Source organism: Hesperophylax consimilis, chromosome 3, assembly GCF_061612785.1.
Source record: "Hesperophylax consimilis isolate HC1 chromosome 3, BYU_Hcon_1.0, whole genome shotgun sequence".
In the NCBI taxonomy this organism is placed as follows: Eukaryota; Metazoa; Arthropoda; class Insecta; order Trichoptera; family Limnephilidae; genus Hesperophylax; species Hesperophylax consimilis.
This window is the reverse complement of record NC_142838.1, coordinates 20,611,141-20,633,624: the sequence shown is the minus strand read 5'-3', so window position 1 is coordinate 20,633,624 and position 22,484 is coordinate 20,611,141. Positions and strand designations below refer to the sequence as shown.

At 37.4% G+C, this 22,484-nt stretch overlaps 1 protein-coding gene across 2 annotated transcripts; it reads right to left on the bottom strand.

The window, feature by feature from the left end:
* Positions 1 to 1,339: 1,339 nt before the first annotated feature.
* Positions 1,340 to 21,744, bottom strand: LOC149425095 (pyrethroid hydrolase Ces2a). 2 transcript variants are annotated; one of them, XM_089650955.1, is made up of 12 exons: positions 21,590 to 21,744; positions 16,653 to 16,760; positions 15,346 to 15,438; positions 14,692 to 14,844; positions 14,034 to 14,272; positions 10,882 to 10,973; positions 10,606 to 10,796; positions 9,834 to 9,996; positions 8,840 to 9,178; positions 8,608 to 8,746; positions 6,789 to 6,997; positions 1,340 to 2,570 (listed from the first exon to the last, which is right to left on the bottom strand). In XM_089650955.1, exons 2-12 carry the CDS (start codon positions 16,749 to 16,751, stop codon positions 2,428 to 2,430), a joined length of 1,860 nt encoding a protein of 619 aa, XP_089507081.1. In that variant the 5' UTR covers positions 16,752 to 16,760; positions 21,590 to 21,744; the 3' UTR covers positions 1,340 to 2,427. The 2 variants fall into 2 exon arrangements, with proteins under 2 accessions (XP_089507081.1, XP_089507083.1); XM_089650957.1 differs by lacking the exon at positions 21,590 to 21,744 and having other exon boundaries at positions 16,653 to 16,979.
* Between the last annotated feature and the right edge of the window lie 740 nt (positions 21,745 to 22,484).

Sequence of the window (22,484 nt, the reverse complement as noted above, 5' to 3'; positions counted from 1 at the left end):
TTTGACTGTAATTTCATGAATGATTTATTTTTTCCAGGATCAACAAATTTCTATGACATAATTTGAAATTTATTTGAGAGGGCAAGGAAAATAACAAAAAAATTATATCAAATTTATATTTATTTCATCAGTAAATGGAATATATTCATGCTCTGCTTCATAATTTAATTCTAACACAAATAATGTTTAAATATGTAAGTAAATCATTATATTATGTATAAAATATATTAAATAATTTTTTATTTAATTTTTGGCAGTATATTTGGTTCTATGAAAAATATTCAATAAATAAATGAACAAGAATTTAATATGTAACTATGTATTATTATAAATAGTAATACTTTAGAAATATAAAGTTGTTTCTTAAATGAAGATGATTTTGATAAAATATAATTGAAAATAAATTGCAGGTACTTCGTTTAGCAAATAAAAAACATCATTATAGTAATATACAAACTACGGACAGCACAACATTGGATTTTCGAACTAGGAATTAGTAAAATTTCCAAACAGATAAGTTTTTATAATTCCAGTCCTAAGCTTAACAAGATTGCATTTCAGTTGGAACTTTATATGTAAATTCAATACCTTTTACTTACAATCGCGGTGTAGATAAACATGGTGCATAAGGTAGGAATCAGAGATGTGCTTTATTTCAAATAAATCCATTTCAAATGGAAATGCAAAATGGGTATTTTCCATTTTGCATTTTAAATGCTTTTCTAAAAACCATTTTGCATTTTGCATTTTAAATGCTTTTCTCAATGCATTTTCCATTTTAAATGCTTTTTTGCAACATTCTTCCTACTTTCTCCACTCATATTTTTTTCATAAGCCCCAAATATCAGTCGGTCCTCAACCTCGCTATGAGAGATAATTTACATTTGTCAAGTTGTTCCCTGGTAGGAGCCCTGGCAATTGAGTGATACCATTACAAAAAATACTGAACATGGCCATGACGCTGTAATATTAAATGTTAGATAGCAGTTTCTATGTTTTTACGTTGGCAAAATTAGTCCCGCGCAAATTTTTTGTGGTTTCATAATCTGTAGTCGTGGTGTTTTTGGATTTACCATCATGTAATATGTTTGTTCTACATTGATGTCCATTATTAAATGACAAAATTGTTTAAAAATTCTATGATTATTTTAATTGTTTGACCTGAGAAACCATTTTGCATTTTCAATGCATTTTGAAAATAGGTATTTTGCATTTTGCATTTGAAATGCTTTTCTAAAAACCATTTTGCATTTTGCATTTTCAAATGGAAAAGTTTTGACCCATTTCCATTTTGCATTTCAAATGGTTTTGGGTACCCATTTTGCACATCTCTGGTAGGAATAGAGAAAAGCTGCAGTTATTAGCACAGCGCAGATATGGTTAAAACGGCGCTGCATCGGCTTGTAACAAACTAATAAGTAAGACCGCATAAATATAAAATAGGTGGAAACTAAACACTGTTTTCAAAAGGTCATTTAAAATTTAATTATTGGAAATAAACATATGATAATACAAATATGAAAATAATTTAAAAATGCTCACCTCACATATATTCGTCTAAACTCTTAACAAAAATTACTGATAACGAAAAATCACATGTTTTATTATACAAAGCGTATAAACATTATTGCCATCTCATTTTTGTCGTTTCATATAAATAATAATTAATAAAAAATTCACAAAGTTTCGTAAATTTTTCTCAAAGTGCGGTTGGAACTTTTGGTTTCATTTTAAGGTGTACTTTTTAATTTTTGATGAAAAAGAAATTTTAAAATTTTTTATTCTGGGGTTAATTTCTAGATTTGAATATAAAGCGTGGTGTTCTCTCTTTCTAACACCGTTTTGATCATACTTCTAACAATGACAATAAAGGAGGCACAGCAATTTCTATGAGACCATATTATGAGCCGTTCCCAAAAGCGAACAAATTAGCCTGAGGGGTTGAAACGCCAGTAAAAAATATTATGGCTTAAAAATATATACATTCATATAGATCAACTAACGCTGATTCCGACTTATATATATAATTAATAAATCGCCATTTAAAAACAATTAATACCATAAGAGACAAACACCCTGTGGTTGGTCAGCGGGTTCTGACTGATCTTAGAATGCTCCCTCGCGGGTCTTCCGCCCCGTGCTTTAAGAATGCAGACAATTTTGCGTGAACTCGATTCACTAATTCCTATTGTGTATTGCGCTTTCCCCTTTCCTGCCACGTGGGTGAATTCTCATCATAAAATTGAAATGAATAATATTATTCTTTGAGGAAAAAGTAATCTTATTTTTTTTAAAATGAGCTTTCTAAGTTCCTAAAAAAATGCAATATTGCCAAGATTCTTTCATCATGGCTTTGATATTTCACAGCTTATTGCTAGTGATGTTATTTTGCCACGATCGTCCGTTGTTAGTGCTGTCCACGTGATGTCAGAAGGTGCCGAAGTCCCGCCCCAGCTGGCGCTCTTTGGCGGTCCTCTTCAGCAGTATAACGCACACCACTAGCAGCGCCACCAGTGCCAGTACCAGGCCTAGGAGCGTGTACATGGCATGTCTGATGGTGTCATTGCCACCTGAAATTGTTATAAAAACGTTATTTAAAATGTAACATTCTCATAATTTTTTTTCTTTCTTTTGTAAGTTCAATAACATTATGATTCAATTTATAAACGAGTTCTGCTGTGTAATTATTATTATAGGGACATCAATTTGATTTTCATTATAATGGAAATAATATAAATATATCAGCTGGCTACACCACAGTTTGATAATTCCTTCAGAAGGCGAAACAGCTGTCATACGTAATAATAATTACACAGCAGAACTTGTTTATAAATAAAACGTTTTTTATAAATTGAATAATAATTTTAATGAATCCTAACTTAATATTTTAAATGTGAAAGTCTGTTTATTTGTTTGTCCTTTATTCACGTCGCAGCGGAGCAACGTCATTTTTTGTATAAGGATAGTTGGAGGACTGGGTAGGTAGGCTATTTTTCATCCCGGAAAAACATTTCATTCCTGTTGAAAAATTCATGCACAGTAATTTCCTAAAACCTAAAACCGCGTGAGTGAAGCCGCGTGTACAAACCTGTATATTTTAAAAGAAAAACTTAAAATTAAACAGATTTCTCCACATTAAACTCTCCATTAACAATAAATAATATTACTGAGTAAGCAAAATATATAATTTGTTGTAGGCTTTTGTGGCATAGTTTAATGACCCCCATTTAAAGGGCGGAAATGGTTTACACGTAGTTCCCGTGAGCACTTAGGCCATAGGCCCATTGTGCTATCTCCCATTTTACCTCAATCCTTTAACAACAACCCAGTCCCTTTAATAAAGTTCACCAGGGTTGTTATTGGGCATGTGGCTATGTTTTCTGGTTCTACTGTATGTCTCTCCAGGTAGTTCCCTGTTGAGCCTAGTTCCCACCAGGGTAGGACATTGGCACCATAAGTGAATCTCTTCATCCTCTTCACATTTCCTGCATCTATTGGTGTTTTCCACTTCCAATATCTGCATGTGTCTCCTGAGATGGCAGTGTCCCGTTAGTAGTCCTACCAGTTCCCTCAGCGAGTTTCTGTCCATATCGAGTAGTTTCTTAGTTCGTCTAGGGTCTGGTCCTTTTATGAGTACTTTGGATTGTCTCATTCCAGGTGTCCTCTCCCATTCTTTGCAGTGCTGGGATTTGACCTACCTATCAATATGTAATTTTGGGTGGCGAGTTGCTACTCCTACTGCCGGCTTGGATCCTATAAGTGGTGCTTTCGCCCCATTCCTTGCTAGTTCGTCAGCCTGCTCGTTGCCCTCAATACCTTTATGTCCTGGTACCCAGATTAGGGTTATTTTATTGATGGTAGCGAGTTCTGTAAGAACAGTCCTGCATTTCATCAATAGTCTGGAGTCGCATAGGTTACTTCCCAGTGCCATTAGGGCTGCCTGGCCATAAGAACATATGCTTATGTTCTTATTCCTGTACCCGATACGTATATTCTTCTGTGCGCATACCAAGATGGCTTCCATCTCAGCTTGAAACACAGTACAGTGTGTTCCTAGAGGTATACTGAGTTCCCTCTTGGATCCCTGCAGACAGACTCTGGCCCCTGTTCCCTCTTCCATATTGGATCCATCTGTGAACCAGATTAATTCCTGTTTGGAGGTAGGACCTGGAACCGTGTCTCATTCCTCCTTTGTGGGGTAGGTCACCCCAAACGCCGTCTGAAGAAGTATTTGGCTCGTTTGCCGTCCTGCTTCATTCCAGTTGTCGGTCTAATTGCCCTCAGTCTTGTTTCAATCTCTTTGACAGTTTTTGGGCAGCTCACCTCTCCATTGACCTTTGCATTGTAGCCTGTAGGCTGCAGCCATCGCCGCCCCCTCTATTTATAGGTTTAGTGGGGGTAGGTTCAGGAGCACTACCATGGCTAGTATTGGAGTGGTTCGCATAGCTCCCGTGATTTCTCTGCATGCGAGTCCCTGTATGTGATTGAGTGTGACCTTCACTGTTTTCAGTGTTGTTCTCCTCCACCAGACTAGGGCTGCATGCATGATCCTTGGTTTTACAACGGCTGTGTACAGCCATTGCATAATTTTAGGATTGAGTCCGCAGATCCGCCTACTTGCCCACATTAGCGAGCATGCCTTTCTGCCCACAGATCCCACCTGCCTTTTACAGCTCAGTTTGGCATCTATGATGACTCCGAGGTACTTAACCGTGTTCAAGGGTTCTAACTCCTTTCCATAGAAGGTTGGATTGTTCCATCCCTCTAGTTTTCTTTTGCGTGTTAAGATTACTAGTTCTGTCTTGTCTGGATTGACCGACAGCCCTGTTTCTTCACACCATTCTTCCACTGTTGCCAGTGTTGATTGTATGAGGCCTCTGGTTGTGTCTGCATCCCGACACCTTATTATGGTCGCAATGTCATCCGCATACCCTTGTGTATAGAGGCCCCTGTTGTTGAGTTTTCGGATGAGGTTGTCCACCACTAGGCTCCACAGGAAGGGTGATAAGACCCCTCCTGTGGACACCCCCGTGTCACCAGTACTCTGATTTTCGCCTCACCCCTTGTCACCGTTAGTATCCGGCTTGAGAGCATGTTCAGTCACCTTCTGGTGGTTTTGTCGAGTCCATGTCTTTCTGCCACTTCATGAATGGATTTAATAGTGGTGCAATTGAATGCTCCCTCTATATCCAGGAAGAGTCCTTCCGCGAGTTCCCCAGCCGCCTGCGCCTGCTCCAGTTTGTACACCAACCAGTGCAGTGCCGCGTCGACCGACTTACCTGGCTGGTATGCAAATTGTAACTCGTGGAGGGGTTTTACCCTCAGTGCCCCGTCCCTTATGTGCCTATCCATTAGCCTCTCCATTGTCTTCAGAAGGAAGGAGGTGAGACTAATTGGACGGAATGCCGCCTGGTTGGTCGTAGTCGGTTCTCCCAGGTTTATGTATGAACACTACCCTCGTTTTCCTCCATGACATGGGGATGTATCCGAGGGCATAGCACGCCCTCAGGATCTTAGTCACCGGAAGTAAGATTGAATCTAGGCCCCTCTATAGAAGTGCCGGAAAGATTCCATCATCTCCCGCGCTTTTAAAGGGGTCAAACCCTTCGATTGCCCATTTAACTTTGGGGGGAGTAGAAGCTAGGCTTTGGTGGCATAGTTTTAGTGACCCGTATTTTTTCTTTGTTCTAGGCTTTGTTGGCATAGTTTTAATGACTTTTTACTTTCAGTGATGAACAATCAATACAATTTTAGCTTATAACTGATCATATTCCCCAGTATACCCCATCTATTTTATATTTTCATATTTTTGTTAGACACATCGATAAATATTTATACAAATGTCTACACTTAGGACGGGTTGTTTTGGAGAATTTGAACAATTCATCAAATTTCAACATTCATTTTTGGGTTCTGTGAAAGTCCTATTCAAGTTCTACGATTTTTTTTCTCTCCCGATTTCTGCGTCTTGGATCTTACAATCTGACGTCTTCAATTTTTGCTTCTCCTTGATCTTGATATTTACTTCCAATACCGGCTGCGCCAATGTGATGACTTTGAATGTATGCCAATGTGGGTATGAAGGGAGAACACTTTGGTTGGTATCTTGTGGTATTTAATCGGGGAATTGTCACAGGCAAAAGAGGACGAGAACTACCTTTCATACGTATTTATTAACTATGCAAGCATTCCATCTCGCTTGCACACATACTCTTTCATTCACACATTACAATATCATTATGGGCCAGTTGCTTGACAGAACTGAAATAATAACAGAACTAGAATAGAATCTTCACAGAACTTCAACAGAAAATCAACATAAATAAAAATGTAAATGTTAGTTTGTTCAAACTTTTAAATCTCTGACAGTTCTTCACCGATTGCTTTGAAGTTGCAACAAAACGTTGAATTTGAATATACGTGTGTTTGTATATACGTGTGTTTGTATATACGTGTGTTTGTATATACGTGTGTTTGTATATACGTGTGTTTGTATATACCCATATTATGTAGGTGTCACCTGTGAGAGGTAAAGAAATGCTTGCTTTTTTATAATATTTTTTAAACAACGCCATCTGTTGGACGTTAAAGCAACATGCACTATTGTTTTTCTATCTGCACAGACAGACTGAGCCACAGAAACGGCTTGTGGCGGGTTACAGCTAGTTATTAATAAACTTATTATTTAATACCATTATTATTTACCTATCCAATACACCACTACAAAAGCAAGGGTCTCTTTTAAATGATTTTACTTGAAGACAATATTAGTACAAATGGTAACTAACCATCACTGATTGGCAAGTGGTTGACAGAGTTTCGCCCCTCTCTGTCCTGAGTGAGATTGGCCAGGTGCGGCAGGAGCTGGTTCCAGAAGGAGGCGGCCCGGCCTGCCGCCTCCCCCTCGCCCTCCCCGCTGCCGCCCAACCCCCGCACGTGGCGGTCTCTGGAGGTGTACGCCTGCCAAGCGTCGTATTGCCGGGGAGACATTGGATACCTGGAAGATCACATTGTTATAACCACAACTTAACTAATGCTACGCAATTTAACTAACTAGGCCAGGCGCAGAATGACTTGGTATGGCAACAGTTACTGTTTCGAAATCCATTGCCGTAACTAAAAAGTCATGTCGCTACGTGCGCGTTCCTCCACATTATTATACTGCAATGGATTTAGTTGCCATGTACGCCTGGCCTTATGAACTACGGAAAATGGCATGGGGTGGCATATGAATCACAGAGGCCTATCTCTGGTTAGTTTGCATTTTTTGCTGGCCCTTCTGATTCTAAGCTCCCGAGCTGACCCCGATTGTCCCTAATCCTCCCGACCTACAAGAGAACAACTTCTAAATAACATTTAAATAAGAAAGGGCACCCCGAATGAGACAATCCAAAGTGCTCATAAACGGACCAGTCCCTAGACGGACCAGCCAACTATTCAATATGGACAGAAACTTAGGGAAACTAAAGGGAAACTGACGTCTCATGAGACTCGGACGGATGCAGTTGTTGGTAGTGGAAAACACCAATAGATGCAAGATATGTGAAGAGGTTGAAGAGACTACAATTCACCTATGATACTGGTCCCGCCCTAATGGGAATGAGGCTCAGATATCTGGGAAAACACATTGTAGAACTAGGAGACATAGCCACTTATTGTCCAATGACAACTCTGGTGAACTTTATCTAAGGGGCCGGGTTACTATTAAAGGTAAAATGGGAGATAGAACATTGGACCGTGGCCTGAGTGCTCACGGGAACCATGCGTAAACCATCTCCACTTTATAATTAAAAAAATATAAAGGTATTTGAAGGAAAATCTCCTAGGATAGTACATGTCCCAGATTTGTTACTTCCTACAATATTAGTAACTGGATAAAAAAAAAGTTTTTCGAATTATTCTATTCGTAACCTTGCGAATGAAAAGTCTTCCTAAATTTTATTCTTATTGCGGCATTTTCACAGGAACTCTGTAGGCACCTCTAATATATTTATATATTGTTTAGCCAACTGATAACGATAATATTATATAAAAAATTGGGGCCTATGCTTTGTTAGTAGATTTTCCTCAATATTTGAATGTGTTCTATTTTAAAAATGTTTTGATTTAGGTCGCCTGCAGATGAGAGACATAAGTTGCGACGACATTATTCCAAAATTCGTTCAAATTCAAAAAACGTCCCCTAATGTCCCGTCGCTCACCTCCTGAGTGATTTATGTATGCGTACCTCCATATACCGTAATGAATTTCTACACCCGCAACTAAAGTCTCTCGTCTGTGGGCTCCCTTAAAATTACAAGGAGTCACCATGACAGTCGATTATGGAAGGAAAACGGGAGTTTTCAGGAAAAAACAGCAATGGCCAATGAAGTATAATTTATAGATAACTATAAGCTGAAGTTCCCAGAAGTTTTTCGAAATCATATATAGACAGCGACCCTCCACTTGTTTTGAAGGTCGAGTGTGCAAAATTGTAAGTTTGTATAAAAATCAAATCCACACCGCCCGCCCGGTGTCCGCCACAGACTCTCTTTATATAAATAGATAGAAGAAATTCAGGGCAAATAGAAATGCTAAATATGAAAAAAAAAAACTGAAATGTCTTACCCAGACTTGACGAATTCCGCCCACATCACTCGCATTCTTTTGCTCAGTCTCTCTTCTTGCTGGGTCAGTCGCCTGCGGGTCAACTGTTGGAACAGGGTTGGCCCAAAGAGGTACGGAAGATCTGAGCTGTGCGCGGCACCTGTGTTTTCATCAATCAATATTTGAAACACGTACTTTCGGGTTTAACTAGTAACTATTGAAATGTAATGAAGAAAGATGGCGAAGTACAAACCTGTTGAATTTAGTTGTTTTCCATAGAGATCGACACCACCGGTTTCTTGATATCGATAAACATAAAGTGGTTTTGATGTCTGGACGAGATAGGTTAGTAACTTTTCATGCGGTGCTTCAAACTGAGCCTCGGAATATAGCAACAGGAGTTGTTTCAGAAGACCCCAAGGGTCCCCCTCTTTGGCTCGGTTCACGTACTCCCACTTGATTATTTCACGAATCTGTTTAGTGTTGGGGCTGGAAGATAGCTTGTGCGATGCCATCACATTTGGGATTGCGGTATAGTCCACATAGTGACGGAGTTGGTGATATCCTTGCCGCGCCAAATCTTGCCAATGTTCTGTAGATCAGAGGAGAAACTTGTATATTTTTAACAGGAAATAAGAAATATTATTATGGGTTTTCCAATGAGAGGTGTTATTTTGAATAGCCCACTATTTCGGTAGATGTTACTTTTGAAGCTGTAATTTTTTGACATTTGACAATTAGAAACTACGCCATTAATAAAAATGGAACGATACATGCTTCAACAACGCATTGAAATTATTAAAATTCACTTGAGTGAATCAAATGCATACCATCTTGAGTGATGAGGCCCATTTCCACCTCGGTGGCTTTGTCAACAAGCAAAATTGTCGCATCTGTGGCTCGGAAACCCAAGAGTTATTGTTGAAAAGCCTCTCTATCCTCAACGTGTGACTGTTTGGTGCGGTTTATGGTCCGGCGGGGTCATTGGACCTTACTTTTTCGAAAATGAGGCTGGAGCAACAGTTACGGTGAATCGAGAGATGATTAGTGATTTTTTATGGCCGGAATTGGATGGTATTGATCTGGAAAACGTTTACTTTCAACTAGACTACGTGCCACACAAGCAACGAAACCATTGATCTTTTACGATTGAATATCAAAATAACACCTCTTATTGGAAAACCCTGTATATATATTTTTTTATTAAAAATGTCTCAAAACATGATCATTCATATAAGATAATTAACCTATAGAATCAGTTGCCTCTAAATTAGTGTGTCCCGTTAAAATTGGGATTTGGTGGAAATTCCCTGAAGAAAGTGCCTGCTTGGGGGACACCGGGATGAAGCGGTCATTCTCTTCCAGAAAGGTGTCCACTACAGGCACCATGACATCGGTCCAATTTCCTGCCTGAAAATGTATGTAAAGAATGTTTGTATTATTATGCATGTAATTCATGTTTAATAGGGTTCTCTTTGATAATTATATGAACTTTACAAATGTTTGCAATACAGCACAACTGCTCCCAACCGTCTGGAGCCAGTTAGACTATGGCATCCTCAATTGGGGATATGTTGAGGCTGAATGTAGAAAAAGGGGAAGGAGATGGGGAAGAGGAAGGTGGGGATGTACCTGGCTATTTAGATCTGGTCACCAAACACGCATAAGCCATTCAAGCAATGTTTCAATTCTAAATAGTGGTTACACCGGGGCGATTCTGAGAGTCCCTTCCACTCTGGAATTTGCCGCAAATATAAACTAAATATTATTTTAAATGAGTAAGTTGTGAAATAACACAAATTAATCAAATAATGTTTACTTGCGTACGACGGAATTTAAACCCGGGACCTCCGGATTGTTAGTCAAGAGCCTTATCTCTTGACCACTGAGGGCGTAACAAGTGTGATATTTTTCTTCTGTTTGTATTAATTAAGGAGGTAATTATATGAAATATTCAATTATAATGTAATTAGAGTGTGTACGTATTAAAAATATAATATGTGCATCGGTAGGTTTCACCTGATATTGAGTTTTGAATGCTTTGAGTATTTCACTGCTGGGCTTTTCTCTAAGGCACGTAACAATTTCTTTAGGCGAGTCAAAAAAGCATCCCAAAATTGATGCAATTATTCTGGATGGACGAATTACATCTCTTTCTGTCCAAACTGGACCCAGATTGCCAGACATCATGATGGCACGAGAAAACAAGGCTGAAAACAAATCCAAATTTCGTTAAATTACTTTGGTTAGATTGATATAATGTTGAAACGTTTTGGAAAGTCTTAAAATTCTCACCCTTTGTCCTTGGAGACACCATATGGTACAGCACACTTGAAGCACCTGCAGAATGTCCCAGAAGTGTCACCTTCTCCGGATCTCCGCCAAATCTATGTTATCAAAACCATATTTCAAAAGGATATTGGAAGAATAGTTCAATGTATTAGAATAGGCTAGACCTCCATGGTAAGATTCTAGTATTGCCAATCCTTCATTTACCCCATCTCTCTCCTCCCTAATTTTCGAAGTACAACATTTGATTTGTGATGGCCTATGCTATTAGTTCCCGATGGGTTTGATTTGTTATGCGACAGATAAGAGCTAGGATTTGACACATTATGTTACCACGGGGTTTACGGGGGTAACGGGTTCTCGAGAGGGTGCTTAAGATATCTCCCTTATTTTGTTCTACTGAAAAATGTAAATCGAATAGCGATATAATAACATATAATTTACGTTCAAACCGCAACACTTCATAGGATAGTAATAAGATATAGGATGCTAAGATAGGATCCACATGTGCATAATTGTCATAAAAAGAGATCATCGAAATCAGCTAAATACTAAAGAAGGTTAATTAATTGCCTTGCAGGAAATGTCGATATATTTCAGGATACGTAAACACGTGTAACCTTTTTTGTCCTATATTTAACCTTATAATTTAGCCAACCAAATAATTGTGTTATTTTCTTTATCGCGTTTGCAATGTATTGGTTTTATATAATGTTTTTGCAAAATAAATAAATCTCAATCACTCGGTCATGGGGGAAGGGTTCCCATGACCCATTCCCTACATCTCAGTAAAACAACAAACTCCCCAGAATTCAGTTGTAAATAGTCGAGTTTCGTTAATATAAAAAGTCAAAAGAATTAATAAATAATTCAGAAGATTGATAAAATATCATACACGACAATATATATTGATAGAATAATTTCTTAAAATTGACTGCAACTCAACACCAGATGAAAAATTGCATGTTTAAAAAATTACGTTATCAGAAAATATCGTTGATTCGACGACGCGCCTGCTTGAAAACGCTTTTAATCCATTAACTAACTTAATGCACGATAAAGTAGGTAAGGGGAAGTCCCCTAACGCAGAACGGCAGGTAGTACTGAACGAATACGTAAACTATGTAACGTGACGTAACACGTAACGTGCACACAAGAGAATACTGGTTGTTGCAAGATTTACGTGTGGTGACATTCCTATTAGAGTTTAATTTGTCTTTGGTAAGTATTTTTACAATTTTAGTGCTTAAAAATTGTATTAAATAAGTATGTTTAAAGTTATTCCTATGTTAATTTTTTTCTATGAGTCCCTACAACCGAACAGTGTTTTTCCCCTATGACCGAACAATTATTTTCCCGCGATTATTTTATTTTTAATAATATTAATGGTTCAAAAAGGTCGCTGGCAACCCGAAAATTTAAAAGCTGTAATGCTTCAAGATACGGTATTCCAACTACTACTTTATATGATAAACTGAAACTTGTAAGGGAAGGGAAACAAGTAGAATTAAAACCTTCTTAGGGAGGTTCACGAAAACCTTTTCATCGGAATATGAGAATGTCTTAGAAGCAAACATCAAAGACTTAGCTGATAGATGCACGAAATTGACAAGAAAGGAATTAAAAAAATAGCATTTGATCTAGCTGTACACCTCAATATACCTCATCGTTTTAATGTGCAACAAAATACAGTTGGTAAGCTTTTTATTAAGAATATATGAAACGTCATCCACACTTGTCACTAAGAACAGCAGAGTCTACCAGGTTGATCGTGCAGTTGTATTCAATAATACACAGGTAGATGTGTTTTTAGATAACTTAAAAAGTCTTTTAACCTCTCGGACAAAGACTATTATTTACTTGGTGTTCCTTTGCGAACTGTCAAAACGTGAAAATTTTTGTGATATTTACGAGTTTTGTTAAAAGCTTCATAACTCACGTTTTGGGAAACGTAGCCTCATTCTAAAAAATGTTTTGGAAAGATTATGAAATTCACTATCGTATTGTATTGTTATACGTAAATATTTGCGTTTCTAAATATACATTTTCTGAAAACGTCAAAAATATGTAAAAATCGCTGACCATTATTTCAAAGCTGTGAAAAATGTACTTTTTTCTGAGTATCATAAAGAAATAACACTTTATATATTGAAGAAATATAATTAAAAACTATTAGTCACCTCAAAATATTAACCGTCCAAAGTAAAATATTTTTAATAAATTATTTAGAAACGCAATAAATTATGAACGAACAAGATGACAGATCCAATCGACTTAGATAATGCACCTCTACATTCCATAGATATTCTTGAATACAGACGCGTAGCGTTATTCATTATCGATACTCTGTTTTTTAAATCATGGCAATCCGTATACTAGTGATGGAAATAAATCGATTTTTGTAAAATCTCGCGCGTTTACGTGAAAAGACGTTCTAATGTCTTGACCGCTATTATCATATTTACGTCTTTTGACTTTCTAATGTTCTGAGTGGTTAAGAGTTCTTTTAAAAACTTTTTTAAATGTACTTTTAAAAAAAGTGCATTTAAGAAGACAAATAAAAAATACTAAAACTTTATCGTTACAAGAAAATCGTCAAAAGCGTAACCAATCTGCGCAGAAACGTATTGTGTTTGTTTAGAAAGTCATGCTGAGGACTGGATCAGTGCAACTCGTGTAAGGAATGGGCTCACGAGGCATGCGCTGATATTCCAGAGTGCTTTGACAAGTATATTTTTGATAAATGTTGCCTTTATTGGGAGTGTTCGGTCATAAGTGCCATTTTATAAGTATGTTCGGTACTAGGTGCCACAGAGCTTTTGTTTTCACTTTTAGTTTGTATTGTGTTGATTGTTTGTTGATTTATTTACATGTCTGTGATTGGTGTGAACCCAATAATGTGTAATAAATAAATACAAATCCATTCGTTTTTTTTAAATAGTTCCCAAGCTTTGGTGTTCGGCACTGCGGGACTTTCCCCTACACCAATCTTTAGAAAGTAGGTACTAGAAGCCTACTTACTAAAGATTGATATTAAAAAAATATTTAAAAGAAAACATCTGTTAACTGATAAAACAAAAAAAAGTCTAACAGTATTTCAGTGTAGTCGATTCAACGAAGATTAATATTGTAGGATTAAAGAAAGAATAAACCCTTACCTTTCAATATTCTCCCTCACCCACAGCATGGCGAAGTACTGGTCCAGCAGTCCGAGGTTGCCGCGCGCTTCTAGCGCCCCCAGGCACAGGAAGCCGAACACGTTGAGGCGGTAACTGACGCTGACCACCAGCAGCCCCTCGGCCGCGAGGTCCTGGCCGGGCAGCGCGAGGGGGCCCGAGCTCGCCCACTCGCTGTACAGCACCACTACCACGGGCAGCTTTCCGAAACGCTGCTCGCTCTGGGATCATTAACACAGAAACAATGGAGATGGAATCATTATAAGTATTACGCCCCCAGGCACCGTAAACCTATATCTAGTGGCCCAAGGGTTGTGGATCCAAGTGGGGTGTATATTCTAAAAATAGACCATTATCAGTAGTGCGCTTACGTCATCGAACGGGGTCAGGCAAGAATCTCCAAATTTACTCTGCGTGTCCAAATAATTAATAATAACTCTGCAATCGAAAGAGTTAAAGTTATTCTTGCGTCGTCGTGAGCAGAAAAATATAAATTATGCCAAGTAACGAACGAAAGACGTTTTCACAAAAAGTAACGGTAGTGTAGAGGTACTACCCACCCCAAAGTTTTGGTCGAACTATGGTGGCCATTTAGTTAGAGTTTGAATCTTACAAATCTTGCTAAGATAATATTACTTACATCTGGAGCCCATATATTGAGATAGAGACAGTCCTCGCTGAACTGACGCGGGGGCGGTGCGCCTTCGGGCGGCGTAGGCTGCAGCTGTAGACAAGGGGGCCCGAAGTCCTGTGCGAACAGGGTGCGTTGCCAGCCCTTGTGCTTCTCTGGAGGCTAGAGATCAGAGAATTAGATAGTGAAATTAGCATCTAACTAAAAACGTACGAACATTCTTAAAAAACAGGTTCATAAAAATAATAACCCTTATATTGATTCACTCTTTTATGCGCCCATGGGGCTTTTACATTGGGTACATGAAATGGTTACAATTTTTTACACAAGGGTTAGATTAGATTAGGTTAGGTTCCATATCCGTTTGATAAATTTCCCCTATTTTTCCGAATGGACCGACTGCAATCAGAAGATAGACATCAGATGGGAATGCTGTGTTTTTTCTACAGGAAATTCATTGGGAAGTGCTCCGAAGAACTTATTAACCGGTTTTCAGTCGGGAGATTGCCAAAGTAATGTCCAACATTGTACCTACTCGTTCTCATGTTCAACATCTGTGTGAAATTGGCCGGATATTGTGTAAAATCGGTATTAAAGAGACCCAGGTTCACTCTTCCAGGCGTGGACTTCCATTGTGGGTGAATTAAAAATGTAGGTAAATACCGCAAATCTGAGTCTTCCAGTGGGAGCTGCAGCATAAGGAATGCCAAGGTAGGCGTCGATGGGGATCCGGGAAGACTCGGGATATATTTTAACCTGAAAGTAAATAAAGATTGATTTAATGTAAATCGGATAAACCGTGGACAAAACAGAACAAGAATAAACGGAACCTGATATGATATAATAATAATAAACAACCTAGGTATTACCAAAATAGTTTCTAATGAAAGTTATAATGCGATGCCGGAGACCATAAAGTCTGCGCCAATTGATAGATCCATATTAATCGAAAGAAAATGCAATAAATAATTTTAAAAAAATGCATATAATCAGGGCCGGTCCTAGGCGGGCGCAATTGGGGTAGTCTATTACAAGGCGCCAAGGCGCTGATAATACCTACCACCTAACTCTTGAGATTATTTGTTCATAAAAAAGACATCACAGAAAACTACAAATCATCAAAATATTACTGATTACAGTAGACAAGGGCAGATTTATTTACAGTACGTCAATCGATTCAGTCTGATTCATCTGGCCTCGTAATTCTCCAATCGTTTTATTCGTTTCTTTAATTCACCAAAGGTTATTTACTGTAAATCGCATCTGCGGTGAACTTTCACAAAACCGTGCTCTATAAATTAACTATTATTTTTAATATTTATGTTTTATTGATGACTGTTATCAAACATGTTAAAAAATTAACAAACAGACATTTATAAAAGTAACCCTATTTTTTATTGTATTTCTGAAAGACTGTATTCTGTACGAAGGATGACGGAGGTTTGTAATTTATTAATACAATATGATATTTTGACAGCAAAAGCCCAATAAAATTGTATTAAAAGTGATTATTACAACACGATAATATAAATTAACCAAAATGAAAAATTTATTAAATTTATAAAATCGTAAGATGCAAGGAATGAAGAAACAATACCTTTTGTAAGAATCAGATCTAGTGTGTCACAAGATTGAATTTATTATTTCTTCAATTTTTCCCACATCTAGATTACAGTGATAACCTTGCCTAGACGTCTACTGTTTTGACAAGGGGCGACAAAAATTTGCTCGCGCCATGCGCCGATTGACTCAGGATTAGACACTTGTAAACTTGGATGATAAAATAAATAAATAAAATTAAAATAATTGGTTAGGTTCGGTGAGGTTTTTTTCTCTTCAATTTTCAACAGTATACTGTTTTGTCTCGGTGTTCTGTTTTGTCATGCAACCTTTATGAGTGGGATAAAATGTTAGGTTAGGTTAAGTATTGTGGTACTGGGTATAATGTGATAATTATTAGTGAGACTCACCCCCACGATGGCCCCCTGGTTGACGACCACAGTGGGCTCTTGGGCCCCGCGGACTAGAGCACCCAGCAGCAGGGAGAGACAGACCACCACAAGCCGCATCTTCAATACCTACCGTCATAAGTACCAACTCTAATTACTAGAGTACTAATAAATCCAACCCTCTTTAATAAAAAGGTAGTCCTTAATAAATAATAATTACTAGGGATGGAATTTTTGGCGAGGATGGGAAAGTTTTTTAAGATTTAAGTGAAAATCCAAAAATAACAACTAGGTTTGTTCACAATTCGTACCTAAATATAAACCCTTCGTTTATAGATCATAAAAATAATTTTGTTGGCTTCCTACGAATGACGTTATGTCTTTTAGAAAAAAATATTTATTCCTATTAGATATATATAATATAGAATTTGGAAGCACGCAGGAGCAGAAAAGGTCGGTTAAATGACGAAATTACACAAGCGTGAATTTCAAATACCAATATTACGTGACCAGAATTACACATGGAGAGAATTACATCTTTTGGAATTACCGTGTCAAAAAAACTACCCTAACTTAACTTTTTTTTTCATATTAATTTTAAATTTATTTAGTACATGCTAAACACTTCCTATCAAACAGTTTTTTTACGTGTGTAATTCCAGTACAGGTAATTTAAGTAGGTGTAATTCTCGAAAATGTGTAAATAAGTACAAGTGTAATTTGAAGTGGTAATCGATACGTGAAATTCGCGACGGTGTAATTTCGTCCTGACACCGAAAATGTAACAGTTCGATTGTAAAGGAATTCCATTCCCGCCAATTTTCCCAACATTATCAGTTTCCTACCACCAATTCTGATCTTTGTGTTTTTTGTTGCAAGAAGATGACAAGAATTGCGTCTTGTGATTTACTTTCGTCCAACTTATCCACTATTGGGGGTGGATTACAATGTCAAAAAGGCAGAAATAAAACCACGGATCCTTCAAATTAACCGTTTCAATTCCATCTCATCGGTGTTGTTAACCCTTTTCTAAATACCTTTATTTTTATATTTTGGTGTTTTTTTAACACTTATGTTCAAAGGAACTCTATGAAAAATAAGTCCAGAATCGCTTGCGCTAAATATTGTTTTGGAAAAAACTTTTTATTGTTATGTATGCAGCTTCTATGACGGCTTTGGAATAAATTATCTAGATTTTTCGGCGTGTCATGTTTCTCGAGGTCACCGACGTCATCACAGGCACTAGTTAATGACGATATAATGTTGTTTTTTTAATAATGTGTAGAAAAATTCGGGGATGCCCGACAAAGACAACGCATTATCACTGCACCGGAATGGCATACAAAGTAGAATATACGTCGATATAATATCTTTTTTTAACAGTAACAATTTGGTGTATGGTGTACAGTAGGGAAATGTAGAAAAAGTCGGGAACACCCTAGGAAAAAAAATGGTGCGATAATGTAAAACAAATACTCATGTATGGTACAATTAGACTATGTAATGACCGAAGAAATGAATGACAATGTGAGTGAATGGTAGAAGATATCTAGGGCGCCCGAGGAAGACATGGCACAATCAAGTGAAACAAAAACTTTTTCAATTCTTAACAATAATATTATGTAATTTCACCTTAACTTACCCTGTTTTCAGGTACAATAGAATTCACAACCACAAAACTTACTGCAAACCATTCGCCCGAAAAACGCTGGGTACATGTCAGCTATTAAATATCATGTTTGGTATATCTTTTCACGCACTTATGTAGGTTTTGTACCTACAACTACATACTTTGAATGCACCATTACAAACTTATAACCATTGTTGAATTTTTCAGCCATCTCTGGTCTGGAGCCCCAAAATATTTGAAACACCTTGACTCATTGAAACGGGCGGAATTCCCCTGTCTTTACAAACGAATTGCATTCTTCAGAGCACAGCCGTCAGGTGGGAATGCTGTCCTTGTTTTACTGATATTTCGAAGGAAGATTCTTCTAGTAACTAGTATCATTTATCCCTTCATCACCGGTACATGGTCGGGAAACATGACTAACGCGCGCCCATACTTGGTTGACATTATTTATTTCACGAGAACATGTTTCTACGACTCATGTTTGAGTTCAACAGTTCGGATATGGAAAGATTTTGGTGTTTTCTCCCTTCTTCAACATGGGTCTCTTCAAGACCCCCTTTTGTCAACCCCATCTTCTCAAAAATACCCGCCCCAAAGATGACATCGGCCCTGAGGAATTTATTTTCCTCGGGAAATACTTTATACTTTATTTTACTAGTTGAAATCCTTGTTGAAATTTGGTTTATTTCGGTATAGTTATGTTGCATTATTAATTGTATTATTCGATTTAGCTGGAAAAAATGTTTGGCTATCTTGGTATGGGGAGGGGAACGAAATGGATAATAGTAAGATGGGGAAGTAAATGTTTGGCTATCTTGGTATGGGGAGGGGAACGAAATGGATAATAGTAAGATGGGGAAGTAAATGTTTGGCTATCTTGGTATGGGGAGGGGAACGAAATGGATAATAGTAAGATGGGGAAGTAAATGTTTGGCTATCTTGGTATGGGGAGGGGAACGAAATGGATAATAGTAAGATGGGGAAGTAAATGTTTGGCTATCTTGGTATGGGGAGGGGAACGAAATGGATAATAGTAAGATGGGGAAGTAAATGTTTGGCTATCTTGGTATGGGGAGGGGAACGAAATGGATAATAGTAAGATGGGGAAGTAAATGTTTGGCTATCTTGGTTAGGGGGGGGGGGGGAAAGAAATGGATAATAGTAAGATGGGGAAGTAAATGTTTGGCTATCTTGGTATGGGGAGGGGAACGAAATGGATAATAGTAAGATGGGGAAGTAAATGACTTTTCGCATTCGGTCACCAAATACGACTAAACCCATTTCAAGCAACGCTCTTAGGTGGTCTTTCACAACTTTCACCAAGGCGATGCTGAGAGTATCTACCACTGTGTGAGTCTCTTTGTATAAATACAATAATAAATAACCTCGATTCTACAACATCAATGTAGAAGTAACACTACAAATATTCCTGGGATTTTTCCTTTTTATTCCGAACATGTTCTAATATAATAATTAGTATGTTATTACAAAATCATTGCAAATGCATTTTGAGTCGCTTGAATCGTTTGTATTGGAATAAAATCAAATCTCTGGAAGAGCTAACCTTGTTAAATACATTTTCTACGAACCTTGTCCTTTGCGCCCGTCGTCCGACTAGCTCGGTAAGGGTACGAAATCGGCAAAAACCGGAGACCCTGCGCAGAAAAATCCCACAATGTCTGCTCTGTAAACCGTAGTGAACTTTACTTTTCTGCGCAGGGTCTCCCATTTTTGTCGATTTCGTACCGTTACCGAGACAATGGGACTATGGGCTATGACGGGCTACCTAAGAAAAACTCATTTACTTTCAAATTTAAACGATTCTTTTCTCTATTTGTAACAAAGATTTGTGATTTTTCTATAGTGTTGAAAAAGTTGTAAACGTGTAAGTAGGTACGTAGTTCCTGCAAACAAAAGCAGTAGTGTTGGTTTTACTGGAACTGGTAAAAAAACAGGTGGGAAAATGTTAGTAGAGAAAAATTGAGGTTGGTTGAATGGTTTCATTTATTTAAATTCACATATTTCCAGTTAAGCCATCTTCCTTAGTCAGTTATGATTCTGATAGAGTTGTATTACATATTAACTTCACAAAACCCATAGTACCAAAAGCTTCGATAGTTAAGGATATACCATATTCACGTTCTTGCGAATACGGCATCTTGCATCTTGCGTGTCTCCCAACCTTCATGTGCAACATAAGGTAAATAGAATCTACGTTATCCCGAGTTAATCATTAGCTCCAGTCCAAGAGGATTGTAGTAAAATAAGTACAATCATCAGCTCTATACGCAATTTAACAGCAAAATGATTGACAGTCCGCTATTATCCAGGGGCTCTATTCCTGAATCGAGGGCGCTCGTAATCACCGTCGAAAGTACGTACGTTGGTCGTCGTTGCTATTCCCGAAATTGGTCGAAGGTACATACTTTGACGCCAAACGTCAAAAGTCATTCCACACAACATCTACTGGGTGCAACCAGTAGAAACAGGGCAGCGAGTGGTAGGTTGTTGGCGTTTCTATGGAATTGGCTGTCAAAATCTAGTCCAGCTGTCAATTTTTGTTTTACCGCGCGGATTCCGCAAATGTAAAAGTGGGTGAAAATTTCCCACTTACTAAGTCTTTATCGGAGCTTACAAGCTTAATTAAGAGTTGCTTTTGGCAATTCGTAATATTTATGTCCCGCAGCCATTTCTGTTTTGAATAACGAATAACTGTTGTCTGTTTGACAGTCACACCATAGAAATCCCAAAAACATCAGGAACATAGACAATATTCACAGGGGTGCCAATATAATCATCTCTTCTACCAACTTCGACCGTTCGACGCTCAAGAATACGTAAAATTGAAACATTCGAAAAAGTTAGTCGCGACGACTAGTAGTTTTTCACTCGAAGACGGCGCATACGAAAACGATTGATCGTTTAACTCCAGAATAGCAGGCCTGCTTTTATGTACGCCAATACAAATATGCCGATGTATTTACGTACAAAGAAATCTGAACTATCTTTCCATCTCTCCGTTACATTTTCTAATAATATTCTCTAGCTCTCTGTAAATTTACGCAAGTCTTTCTGCACGTTAATTAATTTTCTAGATTGGTTCTGAAAATTCTTTTGGAAATACGTATTATGATTAATTACGTTACTCACTTCATTGAAAATGTTTGTTGATTTTTTCGAAGCCAATGTCAAACTAATTTATAATAATGGCGCTAATCAAGGTTCACTGACGGAAAATAAATATTTGCACACAATTTTTATAGCATACAATGGTGTGAAGGTGAATAAGTTGATTATATAATGTTACAATAAAAGGTTTACTTACTATAAAGAATTCCGAAAGCTCACATTATTGAAATAAGTAAAAATATTATGATACACTGTCGATTATTTTTTCGTTACTGGTGAAAACTGTAAACATCTCCAGGGAAATCTGGAGTTCGCAATTTCTAATATTATTATGATCACTAAAAACAAACACTTTGAAAACAACTACAACCAATATATATATATATATATATATTTAACAATTGTTAGAAATATTGATTTGAACTGTTTTTATTCAGACGTTTAGGTACTTATGAACTTTTATAGTTTAAAAAAAAATAAAGCCGTCATAAAGCGGTGCGTGGTTTACTTGCAGAGTACAATGCTTAACTGAATATGTAACAGGTAATAGTAACCTGACTGTGACATCCTAACAACTCAAGTGGTTCTAAAACTTCAACTCACACAAAGCAGCAAATATGACAAAAAAACGAAAAAATAAATGAACTGCGAACTATCGTAATCTTTTCTTGCTCGATTAGAGAATAGTTGTTTTGTCTATTACAAATATTTTGCCATTGAAAGTCATCGGAAGGGTTGTTGAAATATATGTATATATATATATATGTGTGCCAGTAGAATTTAATACGTAAAGATTTTTTAATGGGATTTACCAAGCGTCAATAACTTACTAATAATAAAGGGTACTTACCCAAATATTTCGTGCCCAATACTTATAAATACTAGCGCAAAAAACTATATTTTCTTTCTCTTTTTAAAAAGAAAGACAAACATACATGGGTTAAGAATAACCTGATCACACTAAGCGAAAAATGTTGTTTGTGTCGTGATGGAGGAATTAATCTTTCATCTTTTATTAACTATTGATTGCATACGGGAATACATTATATTATTTATTTTGTTGAATAAACGTCCGAAGGGCTTTTACAAAT